This window comes from Oncorhynchus kisutch, linkage group LG14, assembly GCF_002021735.2.
Source record: "Oncorhynchus kisutch isolate 150728-3 linkage group LG14, Okis_V2, whole genome shotgun sequence".
Classification (NCBI taxonomy): domain Eukaryota; kingdom Metazoa; phylum Chordata; class Actinopteri; order Salmoniformes; family Salmonidae; genus Oncorhynchus; species Oncorhynchus kisutch.
Genome location: NC_034187.2, coordinates 26,244,128 through 26,257,900, shown reverse-complemented (window position 1 = coordinate 26,257,900; position 13,773 = coordinate 26,244,128). Strand labels below are relative to the sequence as shown.

The following is a 13,773-nucleotide window of genomic DNA, read 5'->3' as shown; positions in this document are numbered from 1 at the left end:
CTATAACCATGGCAAATTGTTTAATCATTTCCACTTTTGAAAGTGGAGACTTTAGTTGTTAAATAAACCAAAATAACATACTTGACCAGTTTGAGTAACCCTAGCCCATAGTTAATAGATAACCCTAAAGGCACACTTGCACTTTGTCTCCCCAAATAGTAAATGGAGGGTTTTGACATATCTTGCTGATACCCAAGCTGAAAGGTAGGTCTGTTATTGAGCAGTATATAACTATTTGTAATAGTATATGTAGGTATATTAGATAAGATATACATTGTTGCTTTAATTGTCGAAATGTGACTCTTATTTGGGAGTTGTGATTTTGAAACCCCTAATTATCAAACAAATTTATTTTGAAATGACTCCATTGAACTTTTTTCTGCCTCAGTTTTCTTTGTGTATGAGTCCTGATACAATGCATTAGTTATTGATTCCAAACCTATCTCTTGCTATTTGCCCATAGTACTATTGCAGGTTGGATCAAATAAGTCACCAAAGAACTATGATGATGAAGGTGGGACTCCTTTTCCTCCTGACCTATGTCTGCACCTTCACCCCTGTCTACCAAACTCAAGAGCGGAGCACCAACATTACAGACCTGACCTACAAGAACATGGACTTTGCCATGAATCTCTACAGAAAGATTGCAGGTTACCATGATAAAAACATATTTTTCTCACCCCTGAGCATATCCACAGCTTTTGCCACCCTCTCCATGGCAGCGCAGGGTCCCACACGAGACCAGATAGTGAAGGGGCTCAACCTGGCCCACCTAGATCGGGAGAACCAGCCAGACATAATTCCAGAACTCTTCCAACACCTCCAAGGGAACATCACACAAGATGGATCATTGAAATTTGACCAGAGCACCGCCCTCTTCGTCCGCCTAACTTTTGAGGTAGAGAGAGACTATAGTGACCAGGTCAAGAAATTCTTCAACGCTGACATCAACAATGTTGACTTTGCAGATAGTAAAGCTAGCGTTGCCCTGATCAATGACTACATAACGAGAAAGACTGGTAACAAAGTCAAGGAGGTGGTCTCTAACTTGGATCCACTCACCCAACTCATGCTCATCAACACCATTTTCTTTCAGGGTGAGCAGCTATGTCATGCATTCTCTGATTTAAGCAGTTCCACCATATCATTTAAAAAACATAACATTTTACTGGTTAGTATGTTTAGTTTAGACTTGGGTCTACCATAATTGTATCCCATCAGTATATCTTATTTAAAGATATACTGATAAAATCTTATTTAAAGATATACTGATGGGATACAATTATGGTAGAGCCATGTTTTAATACATTTAATTTTCAAAGTTGAATTGCATTGCCTAAAATACCACAATAACACATTTTCTTCCCAATAAATATGCTTTGTCATATTTGGAATTTAGGTGAATGGCAAATGCCCTTCAACCCCAATCACACAGAAAATGGACGCTTCTTTATTGACAACTACAACATTGTCCAGGTGCCCATGATGTTTAGAATGGAGGATAAGTTCTACACAATGGATGACATTCCCCTGAAAGCCAAGGTGCTGAAGCTACCTTACCGGGAGGGCGTTTCAATGCTTATTCTGCTACCCAACAAAGGCCTGGATTATACCACAATAGATGACGAGATCACAACTAAGAGATTCCTCAGCTGGATCAAAAACCTGAAAAAAATGTAAATAGAAAAGTCAAGTGTATTTTGTGATGAAACATTGCAAAATTCTATTGGTTTTGTAAGTGGTGTTTTGTGTTTTATGAAAGTTGTCTGTTATTTCACAGGAAACTGGAAGTTCAACTGCCCAAGTTCAAGATGGAGCAATCTTACGCCATGCACAGCATCCTTCCAGATTTGGGCATATCCAGTATCTTCCATGACACCGCTAACCTCACTAGGTTGAGCAAAGACCCAGGCCTGAAGGTGTCAGAGGTCAGTTGAATTAACAGACCTTAACCAATTTCCATCTATATCAATTGAGAAATATATAATTAAATTACACACTGTGGATAAATAACAAATAACATATTATTGCAATGATAATTTGTTTGCAGGTGTTGCACAAGGCAGTGATTGAGGTGGATGAGAAAGGCACCACTGCAGCCGCTGCCACAGAAGGCACCATCACTGGATATGCCTTACCCTCTTCCTTCATCGTCAACCGACCATTCTTCTTTTTTATTTACCATGAGGCCACTAACAGCTTGTTGTTCATGGGCCGAGTGATTGACCCCACCAAAAACTGATTGTAAAGAGTACTATGTATTTGGTGTCTGGAGAGGTGTTGTACATGTTGAGTTTGAGTTTATTTTTATTTTTACAGGGACAGTGCACATTAATCAACATTTCAGTAAAAGTGCCGGTTTTAGCCAACCGGCTAATTTTCAACCGCAGTCCCTGGGCAGGTTATTAAAAACAATTACAATATAGACAATAGCAACATAGAACAAGCAAGACATAGCATACAGACAGAGCAACATAGGACAAGCAAGTAATATGTTCAGTTTGTATGTATTAAAAGGTGAACAGATATTCAACTGGTTTGGTGATCTTCCTAATATACAGACTGTAACCTGAACATTTCAACCCTGCCTGAGTCCTTCAATTAAAGGCATGTATCACATATTATCAAAGAAATTAAGCAAATATGACCAACGTTAGAGTCCAATTAATGTTACATTATAGAAAACCTTTTCATATGTAGTATGTCTGATCTGCATTGTCAATGTCTTCTCCATCACTTCAGACACACATTCCAGCAACACTGCTCTCTGCTCAAGCTGAAAGGTTACTAATAAAGTTTTTCAAACCACGTGATTACAAATGCCATGGCTGCGTCCTCGTGTCATATGTGAGTCCAATCAAGTCGTGTGATTTATCCTTATCGGAGGAAATTTCTGTGAACAGTCAAAGGTTGTTTATTTATTTTTTAATCTGTTTATGCAGCTATATTTCGTGAAACTGTATTGAATATTAATTCATTTGTGGTGCAGAGTGTTTCATGTGGACAGCTATAAAATAGCTAGCTGCCATGCTGATCTATCTAATATGTCAGACTGGCTAGCTAGGTTACACCTTTCAATTACTTATATAGTGAATACTTCCCTTTTTTATTATATTTGTTTTCATCAGCTATAGCGCATACCAGTTAGAATACAGCAATTCAAGGGGTTTTATCTACCAGTAGCTGCTAGTTACAACTGATGCGTTTGTTGTCATCATAGCTAGCTAGTTTGCTAATGGCTAGCTACTTCAGCTACACGCTTTGGTATAAGGACACTTTTTGCAACAATCTAGCCGGCACTTTGTACTGTACTAAGATCAAAATATCTAATTGGAATACACAGAATTATTCATTTTACTGTTGATCATGAATGTAGTCTTAATCATTAACTTTTTAACTTATCTATTCATAGAAAATGAAGCCCAACAGGAGCCAGATGAAAAATATGCGCCCTTTCTCTCGGCCGAAGTCAGCCAAACGGGGAATCCATGTGAAGGGCAGCTGGAAAGCAGTAGAACTGGACCCCAGTCTCTTCTCAGAAGAGGGCATGGGAGGACTGGTATGTTTTGAGGAGCTGACAGACTACCGCCTGATAGACTCTGCCAAGGAAGAAGCTAAAGCAGAAGCTAAAGCAGAAAAAGTTAAAAAGAAGAGAGAAGAAAGAAAAGAAAAGAAAAAAGCTAAGAAAAGAAAGGCTAGTGAGGGAGATAAGGATGGAGGGAAACAGGAGGAGGTATGTGAGGGAGGTAGTGACAAAAATGAAACGTCTGAAAAACCAGCTAGGAAGAAGAATAAAAAGAAAACAACCCAACAAAATGATCCAACCACACAGGATGTGGACAGTAAAGTGAAAAGTGAGGAGGTGAGGGACAAAGTCCAAAACCTTGAAAATGGTTCAGAGAACGTTGTGGTCAAGGAGGAAAAGGAAAAAGCCCCCGAAGAAACTGTCTCACAAGATGCTGTTACGTGTCCTGAGGATGCTCAGCCACAATCAAACAATACAATGACTGATGGCAAAAATAAGAAAAAGAGGAAAAAGAAAAGAAAGGTAGAAAAGCAGACGGTCCCAGAGTCACAGCTAGCGCAGGAGTCACAGACAGAGTTACCCCCTCAAGGCAAAATGTCTAAACTCTCCAAAAAGAAAGCAAAGAATTGGACCAATGCGGCGCGCTCTGGTTCTGACCAAAACTCAGATGTGACAGCGTGGAAGGATCTGTTTGTCCCTGACCAAGTGTTGAAGGCACTGAGCAGTCTAGGGTTCGGATCACCCACGGCCATTCAAGCTCTGGCATTGCCACCTGCTATCAGAGACCATATGGACATTGTTGGGGCCGCCGAGACGGGTAGTGGTAAGACGCTGTCTTTCGGCATCCCCATGATCCATCATATCCTGGAGTGGAAGAAGGGAGTAGATGAAAGTGAGAGGGTGACGGATGGCCAGACTGAGCCAGGAACACAGGTGGAAAGCTTGTACCTGCCGACTGTGGAAGAATCTGTAGAGACAAGTATTTCCATGGACACCAGCAACGAGGTCACTAAGCCAGCTCCAAAGACCAGGGCTGAGTGTGAAGAGGCCTGCACTGAGGAAACCACAGAGCAGGAAGATCCACAAGAGCAGGGTAGTGAAGATATAGCAGAGGAAGACAATGCTGCTGATGACAAAGAAATCATTGAGGAGGGTGACGAAAAAACAATTGAGGAGGAGGATGATGATGATGAAGAAATATATCAGGAGGACGAGGATGAGAGTGACTCTGAAAAGATGGGGTGCGTCAAAGTCATCGAGAATATGGAGTTTGACTTTGACAACACAGCAGAAGAAGATGATACTCTGAAAGTCAGTGAGAAACAGCCATTGTTAGGGTTGGTTCTGTGCCCTACCAGGGAGCTGGCTGTACAGGTGAAACATCACATTGATGCTGTGGCCAAGTTTACTGGTGAGTGCGAAAGGCAGTGAGAAACCACTGATTCATAAAAAAATGTGATAACCCTATTCATGAAGTAGGTGTGGGCTTTCAAGAATCTGATTTGAATGAGATTTCACAAAGTTATTTAAATGAATAGATTCAACTGATGTGTTCCTGTGTGCAGGTATAAAAACAGCAATTGTGGTCGGTGGAATGGCTCAGCAGAAACAGATCAGGATGCTGAAACGGAGACCTGAGATCATCATTGCTACTCCAGGACGCCTGTGGGAGATGATCAAAGAGAGGCATCCACATCTGGTCAACCTAAGGCAGCTAAGGTATATAAAATACAAAATGTCTAGTTTTATGACATTACATGTAGTCCGTACTTGGCAACTAAAAGGTGAATTACCTACACAGCACATACAAGTAAACAGTTAAGAGGTCAGGATGAAGCAGTTTGTTTTGGTAGCGTCAATGTAATCAGTAGTGTGTTTAAATAGTTGGTATAATGCATATTCAATGCAGATGTTTGTTCATATCTGGCCTGGAAAGTACATTTTTTTTGCCTCATACCAGTCATGATTTTAATTTAATTTTTCATAGGTGTCTAGTCATTGACGAAGCAGACCGCATGGTGGAAAGAGGTCATTTTGCTGAGCTGGAAAGTCTGCTGGAGATGCTGAACACTGTCCAGTTCAACCCAAAGAGGCAGACATTTGTGTTCTCCGCCACCCTGACCATGGCCCACAGCTTGCCCACCCGTGTCCTGCAGAAGAAGGGCAAGAAGGTGGACCAGCGAAGCAAGCTGGAGGTCCTTATGGAGAAAGTTGGGATCAGGTCCAAGCCTAAAGTCATTGATCTGACCCGGAAGGAGGCTACAGTCGAGACCCTGACTGAGACACGGATACACTGTGAAAAGGAAGAGAAGGATTTCTTCCTGTACTACTTCCTGCTCCAGTATCCAGGCCGGACTATGGTGTTTGCCAACAGTATTGACTGCATCAAGCGGCTTAACTCTCTGCTGGTCATCCTGGACCGTACTCCACTGCCACTGCATGCCAACATGCACCAGAAGCAGCGCCTAAAGAACCTTGAGAGGTTCGCTGAGAGGGAGAGGTAAGGCATAGAATAATGACATGTATATGCTGCAGGCTAGTTATTATCCATATCGGTTTAGTTATGGATTGGATTAGCCTTGAGTGGGTCAGCAAATTTGTCTCTACCAAAAACTATTTTGACTATAGTACACATTGATGTTTACAGCTGTGTGCTCCTGACAACTGATGTGGCTGCAAGAGGGCTGGACATTCCAAATGTTCAACATGTCATTCATTACCAGGTATGCATTTTGACACCTTTGGTGGCTTCCTGTCATGCTTTGTCTCTGACAGTTATTCCTTAAATTAAGAACATTATTGTGTGTGCCTCAGGTTCCAAGGACATCAGAGACTTATGTCCACCGCAGTGGTAGGACAGCACGAGCCACCAAAGAGGGGCTCAGTTTGCTCCTGGTTGGGCCAGATGACATGATGAACTTCAAGAAAATTTACAGAGCTCTGGGAAAGGATGAGGAGGTTCCAATGTTTCCCATACAGAGCAAGTGCATGGCTGCCATCAAGGTAGACACCTAACCAGACATCTAACCAGGCACCTATATATCACATGATCAATCTGAGCTAGGAGCTGCACATATTTACTTCTCTTTCATAATATGACGTATGGTACAATGTTTTGTCTGCCTTGACAGGAGCGAGTCAACATGGCCAGGAAGATAGAGAAGATTGAGTTCCACAACAGCAGAGAGAAGCAGCACAACTCTTGGTTTAAGCAAGCAGCAGAAGCTCTGGAGGTGGATCTTGATGATGATGTTTTGCTTGGTAAGACTACATAACTCATTTAATTATCTAGGAGTGGGAGGTTGGCTCATGAGAAATCCAGACATTCCATCAATAGATAAGTGACATTTAATTTTTTCAGGGGGGAGGAAGGACGAGGAGGACGACAGGCAGCAACAGAAGATGGTAAAGGGTATGAAGAAGCACCTGAAACACCTGATTTCTCAGCCTGTATTTAAGAATGTGATGAAGACCAAGTACCCCACACAGATGGGTAAGCTCTCCCTGCCCAACATGCCCCTACATGGTTTGGAAACGGCCTTGACCAGTGTCTCCAATCAGAAGAAAAGACAGAAACAAAAGAAAAAGCAGCAGTAGTGTTAATGTGTAGTCTCAATTAGAATGTCTTTTCATAAATGGAAATACAGTGCAATTATTGTAACATTTTCACATAAAATGATTTTAAGAGATATCAGTCTTGTTTTTATTTTTTTGCAACATTCAAGAAAGTGGAAAGGAGTTAACCGCATTTGTTTACTGTACAGTACGTTCAAAGTATTCAGACCCTTTGACTTTCTACACATTTTGTTACGTTACAGCCTTATTCTAAAATTAATCCAATAGTTTTTTTCCCTGTCAATCTACAGACAATGCCTCAATGATAAAGCAGAAACTGGTTTTTAGAAATGTTTGCAAATGTATTAAAAAAACATATCCCATTAACATTAGTATTCAGACCCTTTACTCTGTACTTTGTTGAAGCACCTTTGTCACTGATTACAGAATCTAGTCTTTTGGGGTATGATGCTACAAACTTGGCACACCTGTATTTGAGGAGTTTCTTGCATTCTTCTCTGCAGATCCCCTCAAGCTCTGTCAGGTTGGATAAGGAGCGTTGCTGCACAGCTATTTTCAGATCTCCAGAGATATTTGATGGTGTTCAAATCCGGTCTTTGGCTGGGCCACTCAAGGACATTCAGAGACTTGTCCTGAAGCCACTCCTGGATTGTTTTGGCTGTGTGCTGAGGGTAGTTGTCCTTCTCCCAGGTCAGGTCCTGAGTGCTCTGGAGCAGGTTTTCATCAGATTTCTGTACTTTGCTCTGTTAATCTTTCCCTCAACCCTGGTCTCCCAGTCCCTGCCGCTGAAAAGCATCCCCACAGCATGATGTTGCCACCACCATGCTTCACGGTAGGGATGGTGCCAGGTTTCCTCCAGATGTGATGCTTGGCTTTCAGGCCAAAGAGTTCAATCTTGGTTTCATCAGACCAGAGAATCTTGTTTCTCATGGTCAGAGTCCTTTAGGTGCCTTTCGGCAAACTCCAAGCGGGCTGTCGTGCCTTTTACTGAGCAGTGGCACCTGTTTGGCCACTACCATAAAGGCTTGATATGGTTGTCCTTCTGGAAGGTTCTCCCATTCTCTCCATCCACAGAGGAACTCTGGAGCTCTGTCAAAGTGACCATCGGGTTCCTGGTCACCTCCCTGACCAAGACCCTTTTCCCCCGGTTGCTCAGTTTGGCCGGGCGGCCAGCTCTAGGAAGTCTTGGTGGTTCCAAACATCTTCCATTTAAGAATGATGGAGGCCACTGTGTTCTTGGGGACCTTCATTGCTGCAGACATTTTTTGGTACCCTTCCCCAGATCTGTGCCTCGACACAATCCTGTTTCGACGCTCTACGCACAATTTCTATGACCTCGTGGCTTGGTTTTGTTCTCTGCCATGCACTGTCAAATGTGGGACCTTCTATAGACAGGTGTGTGCCTTTCCAAGTCATGTCCAATCAATTGAATTTATGACAGGTGAACTTGTAGAAACATCTCAAGGATGATCAATTGAAACAGGATGCACCGTGTTTAATTTTGAGTTTCATTGCAAAGTGTCTGAATACTTATTTACATAAGGTACTTATTTTTTTTTTTTTTATATATCTGCAAAAATGTCAACCTGTTTTCGCTGTGTCATTATGGGGTATTGTATGTAGATAAATTATTGAATCAATTTTAGAATAAGCAATGTAACAAAGTGGAAAAAGTCAAGGGGTCTGAATACTTTCCGAATGCAGAATTACAGAACAATACTACAAACTTTTACAAATATTTTTTTTAACTCTTAAAATAAATTATTAACACTAAACTTCCTGTAAACCTGAGATATGTGGAGTCCTTTATCAGGCCCCTCAATGGCAATGATGTGGGTAGAGAATGTCGTAGTGGGCTGTTTTGTAGAGGAGGTGTAGGGAGGGCTGGGTTCCCTCTGGAATGGTGTGGTGGGCCAGACGCTGTCCGTCTCCCCCTCAATGGAAGCAATGTGGATGCTAACGCCTAAGGCCTCCGACAGAGCCAGGATATCTATGTGGTCACACTCCATTGCCATGGTTTCCACTTCCTGGATAAGTCAAGAATGGACATTATGTAAGTATCTACCCATGCAGAAACATGATGTGTGGTCAATACAAATGTTGATGGGTTTGATCACAAATTACAGTTAGCAAAAAAGTAATGTCAGTGAGTGGTCCCTGGCTCCAGAGTGGCACAGCGGTCTAAGGCACTGCATCTGTGCTAGAGGCGTCACTACAGACCCTGGTTTGATTCCAGGCTGTATCACAACCGACTGTGATTGGGAGTCTCATAGTGTGGCGCACAATTGGCCCAGCATCGTTAGGGTTTGGCTGGGGTAGGCCCTCATTGTAAATAAGCATTTGTTCTTAACTGACTTGCCTACTTAAATACCCCATTTACTTTCATTCATTGCACCAACACTAGAGCGCAGCAAAACACTTTCAGACACTAGTTTTGAGTGGCGAGAAGCTCTTTGGGACAAGGTAGAATTGTCCACGGAGAAAATCAGCAGCACCAGGCACACTTCCATAGCATATTAACGAAACAGGAGACGATAGCAATATGGTATTGAGCGCAACTCCTACTTACCTGAGTGCAGTAAACCTTGACTGGGTGCCTCCACAAAGTGGCTGAAGAAGTCTGCATGGTTTTGCAGGTAGGCTAATGTGAGCAGCCTTAGGTATTGCACCATACTGTCAAAGGTAGTTTGCTCATTAAAGAGCTGGAGCAATGTGTCACCATGTTCATCAGCTTCACATTGTTCCAGAACACCTACAAACTAAAAGTTGAACCTGTCTGATAATCAACCCTTGTCATTAATCAACAGGCTTCAGTTACATGAGTCTGGCGGTTATTATTGTGAAGATGCAATATTTGATTTTAGAAAATAGTACCACGGTAGATACATGTACATTTACCATGTTAAGCAAGTATTTGAAAGAGTTCTCATCAATGCCCGCAGCCAATAACTCTGCCTCTTTGTATCACTGTTTCTTGGAATCTGAGAGACATTATGCATATTCCTCCATTATTTTCAAGTGGAAAAGCCACACGCAGGCAAAGGCACATTCTTGGAATCCAAAACATTCTGCAAAACAAATGCACATGGCAAAGGCTATGTGTAGGAAGGAATTGACCTTTGCAAAGCTCTGTCCTTTTGCAACAATGATTCCAGGTGTCCAAAGCATAGGGCTCTGTAAAAGCAATTGCCATCTCCCCTGATTTCCCAGATGTACTTATACTGGCTGAAAATGTCTGCCAAAACTGAAGCGATGTTATTGTTTTTGAATTTGTCAAATTCAAACAAGTAATTTAATTTCACTAGCCGGTCTTCTATTTTATTTAATACCGCTGATTTGACTAACAGTCCATATAATTTATGGTAACACTTTTTTAGTTTCCTTATTAGTGTAATTTCATTACAATTGTTTCAAGATAGCCAAGGCATATCTATCCAATGAAGTCGGATCTCACAGCAGACAAGTAAAGCTTTGTATGTAGGTAGCCTCATTCACGTTATGATCTTTGTCAGCCTTTTGCAATGGCTAGCTAGCTATATGAATAGGCATTACCCAATACTTTGCAGATTCCTCCTCCAGTAGGTATTTCTTCTCTACTTGAAACAAACTGTCGTGCGTCCATCTGTGAAGAACAGTCGTTTGCCAAATTAATAGTCTGTAAATGGTGTACTGACAATAGTAAAAAGTCATGCTTTGTTAATTCCTACGTTCAAAATATTTTGTTGCTAAAAGATAACATTACCATATCTGAGGCGTCTCAAAGAATAGTCATAAGACAAACTAATCAACTTATTTGCTCGCTTTGAAGACAACACGGTGCCACTGACACGGCCCACTACCAAAACCTGCAGGCTCTCCTTCACCGCAGCCAACGTGAGTAAAACATTTAAACGTGTTAACCCTCGTAAGGCTGCTGGCCCAGACGGCATCCCTAGCCGCGTCCTCAGACTAGCTTTGAGAGACTAGTCAAGGATCATATCACCTCCATCCTACCTGACACCCTAGACCCACTACAATTTGCTTATCGCCCCAATAGGTCCACAAACGACGCAATCACACTGCCCTAAATCTGGACAAGAGGAATACCTATGTAAGAATGCTGTTCATCGATTACAGCTCAGCATTTAACACCATAGTACCCTCCAAACTCGTCATTAAGCTTGAGACCCAAGGTCTCGACCCCGCCTTGTGCAACTGGGTCCTGGACTTTCTGACAGGCCGCCCCCCAGGTGGTGAGGGTAGGAAACAACATCTCCACCCCACTGAACCTCAACACTGTGGCCCCATAAGGGAGCGTTCTTAGCCCTCTCCTGTACTCCCTGTTCACCCATGACTGCGTGGCCATGCACGCCTCTAACTCAATCATCAAGTTTGCAGACGACACTACAGTGGTAGGCTGGATTACCAACAACGACGAGACGGCCTACAGGGAGGTGGTGAGGGCCCTGGGAGTGGGGTGTCAGGAAAATAACCTCACACTCAATGTCAACAAAACAAAGGAGATGATCGTGGACTTCAGGAAACAGCAGATGGAGCCCCCCTCTATCCACATTGACGGGACAGTATTGGAGAAGGTGGAAATTTTTAGGTTCCTCTGCGTACACATCACAGACCAACTGAAATGGTCCATCCACACAGACAGCGTGGTGAAGAAGGTGCAACACCGTCTCTTCAACCTCAGGAGGCTGAAGAAATTTGGCTTGTCACCAAAAACTTTTACAGATGCACAATTGAGAGCATCCTGTCGGGCTGTATCACCGCCTGGTACGGCAACTGCTCAGCCCACAACCTTAAGGCTCTCCAGAGGGTAGTGAGGTCTGCACAACGAATCACCGGAGGCAAACTACCTGCCCTCCAGGTCACCTACACCACCCGATGTCACAGGAAGGCTAAAAAGATGAATGACAACAACCACCCGAGCCACTGCCTGTTCACCCCGCTATCATCCAGAAGGCGAGGTCGGTACAGGTGCATCAAAGTTGGGACCGAGAGACTGAAAAACAGCTTCTATCTCAAGGCCATCCGACTGTTAAACAGCCATCACTAACATTGAGTGGCTGCTGCCAACATTACTGACTCAAATCTCTAGCCACTTTAATAAATAAAAAAATGGATGTTATAAAATGTATCACTAGTCACTTTAAACAATGTTTACATACCCTACACTACTCGTCTTATATGTATATACTGTACTCTATACCATCTACTGCATCTTGCCTATGGCATTCGGCCATCACTCATCCATATACAGTGGGGAGAACAAGTATTTGATACACTGCCGGTGTTGCTACTTATAAAGCATGTAGAGGTCTGTAATTTCTATCATAGGTACACTTCAACTGTGAGAGACGGAATCTAAAACAAAATGTAAAGAATCACATTGTATGATTTTTAAGTAATTAATTAGCATTTTATTATTATTTTCTGGATTTTTGTTTTAGATTCCATCTCTCACAGTTGAAGTGTACCTATGATATAAATTACAGACCTCTACATGCTTTGTAAGTAGGAAACACTGCTGATTTTGCAGGTTATCAAATAGTTGTTCCCCCCCACTGTATATATATATATTTTTACATTTATCCATTATTTTACCAGGTAAGTTGACTGAGAACACGTTCTCATTTGCAGCAACGACTTGGGGAATAGTTACAGGGGACAGGAGGGGGGATGAATTAGCCAATTGTAAACTGGGGATTATTAGGTGACCATGATGGTTTGAGGGCCAGATTGGTCATTTAGCCAGGACACCAGGGTTAACACCCCTACGATGCGTGCCATGGGATCTTTAATGACCTCAGAAAGTCAGGACACCCTTTAACGTCCCATCTGAAAGACATCAGTGTCCTGGGGCATTGGGATATTTTTTTTAGACCAGAGGAAAGAGTGTCTCCTACTGGCCCTCCAACACCACTTCCAGCAGCATCTGGTCTCCCATCCAGGGACTGACCATGACCAACCCTGCTTAGCTTCAGAAGCAACCCAGCAGTGGTATGCAGGGTGGTATGCTGCATAACTACATATTCTTATTCATTCCTTTACACTTGCGTTTATAAGGTAGTTGTTGTGAAATTGTCCGATTTACTTGTTAGTTATTACTGCATGGTCGGAACTAGAAGCACAAGCATTTCGCTACTCTCGCATTAACATCTGCTAACCATGTGTATGTGACCAATCAAACTTGATTTGATTTTTAATTTTGTCTGTCCGCCTTCATAAAGACTAGGTTAGCATGCTACTAAGATAAACATGGCTAACTAAGTAGAAACACATATTTCCACAAATTGTCATCCTGTCTCACAAGGCTAAGCGCGTGGCAAAATACAACTGTTGTACGCAATAAAAAGTGGAATGAAATGTAACATCGAAAGACATAATAGATTAAATGTTCGAGCAACAGTACCAACCACAACAACCGGATATTTAGAACTGCCACGTGCTTTGTGTTTAAAGGGACAGTACATTGACAGACAAAAGGGTTAACATTAGTTACCAGTATCTTTGGGACATTGATTATTTCTGTTCAAGGAACCTCCCCGAAATATCCATAAATGGGCCTAGCTTTGTCTGTGTAGGCCTACTATTGTAGTATTTCCAAACTTTGGTAGATTACAACCACCATAGGAACTTCCCTCAACTTGGTAAATGTTTTGCAATTTAACTCCACAATC

General features: G+C 42.3%; 3 protein-coding genes across 4 annotated transcripts; 2 read left to right on the top strand and 1 right to left on the bottom strand.

Moving 5' to 3' along the window:
• Positions 1–106: 106 nt before the first annotated feature.
• Positions 107–2,825, top strand: serpina10b (serpin peptidase inhibitor, clade A (alpha-1 antiproteinase, antitrypsin), member 10b). Its single transcript, XM_020501202.2, has 5 exons — positions 107–204; positions 464–1,097; positions 1,400–1,676; positions 1,781–1,928; positions 2,051–2,825. Exons 2-5 carry the CDS (start codon positions 503–505, stop codon positions 2,240–2,242), a joined length of 1,212 nt encoding a protein of 403 aa, XP_020356791.1. The 5' UTR covers positions 107–204; positions 464–502; the 3' UTR covers positions 2,243–2,825.
• On the top strand, positions 2,700–7,217 carry ddx24 (DEAD (Asp-Glu-Ala-Asp) box helicase 24). Of its 2 annotated transcripts, none has more exons than XM_020501203.2 (8): positions 2,700–2,847; positions 3,413–4,937; positions 5,092–5,245; positions 5,514–6,026; positions 6,174–6,249; positions 6,341–6,529; positions 6,658–6,787; positions 6,888–7,217. In XM_020501203.2, the coding sequence occupies exons 1-8, from the start codon at positions 2,722–2,724 to the stop codon at positions 7,121–7,123; spliced, it is 2,949 nt and encodes a 982-aa protein (XP_020356792.1). In that variant the 5' UTR covers positions 2,700–2,721; the 3' UTR covers positions 7,124–7,217. The 2 variants fall into 2 exon arrangements, with proteins under 2 accessions (XP_020356792.1, XP_020356793.1); XM_020501204.2 differs by having other exon boundaries at positions 2,803–2,909.
• Positions 7,218–8,920: 1,703 nt separating this feature from the next.
• LOC109904548 (ubiquitin thioesterase OTUB2) lies at positions 8,921–10,454 on the bottom strand. Its single transcript, XM_020501754.2, is given in 8 exon segments — positions 8,921–9,034; positions 9,037–9,129; positions 9,672–9,693; positions 9,695–9,861; positions 10,001–10,058; positions 10,060–10,083; positions 10,220–10,346; positions 10,448–10,454. Coding segments are annotated over 8 exon segments (612 nt in total).
• Between the last annotated feature and the right edge of the window lie 3,319 nt (positions 10,455–13,773).

What these genes read in the sequence shown, in the direction of transcription:
- ddx24 (XM_020501203.2), top strand. Translation starts at nt 2,722, where the DNA reads ATGTCTTCTCCATCACTTCAGACACACATTCCAGCAACACTGCTCTCT. An exon ending in AACATGTCATTCATTACCAG is followed by an intron (nt 6,250 to 6,340) that starts GTATGCATTTTG and finishes TGTGTGCCTCAG; the next exon opens with GTTCCAAGGACATCAGAGAC. An exon ending in AGTGCATGGCTGCCATCAAG is followed by an intron (nt 6,530 to 6,657) that starts GTAGACACCTAA and finishes CTGCCTTGACAG; the next exon opens with GAGCGAGTCAACATGGCCAG.
- serpina10b (XM_020501202.2), top strand. Translation starts at nt 503, where the DNA reads ATGATGATGAAGGTGGGACTCCTTTTCCTCCTGACCTATGTCTGCACC. An exon ending in CAACACCATTTTCTTTCAGG is followed by an intron (nt 1,098 to 1,399) that starts GTGAGCAGCTAT and finishes TTTGGAATTTAG; the next exon opens with GTGAATGGCAAATGCCCTTC. An exon ending in CAGGCCTGAAGGTGTCAGAG is followed by an intron (nt 1,929 to 2,050) that starts GTCAGTTGAATT and finishes ATTTGTTTGCAG; the next exon opens with GTGTTGCACAAGGCAGTGAT.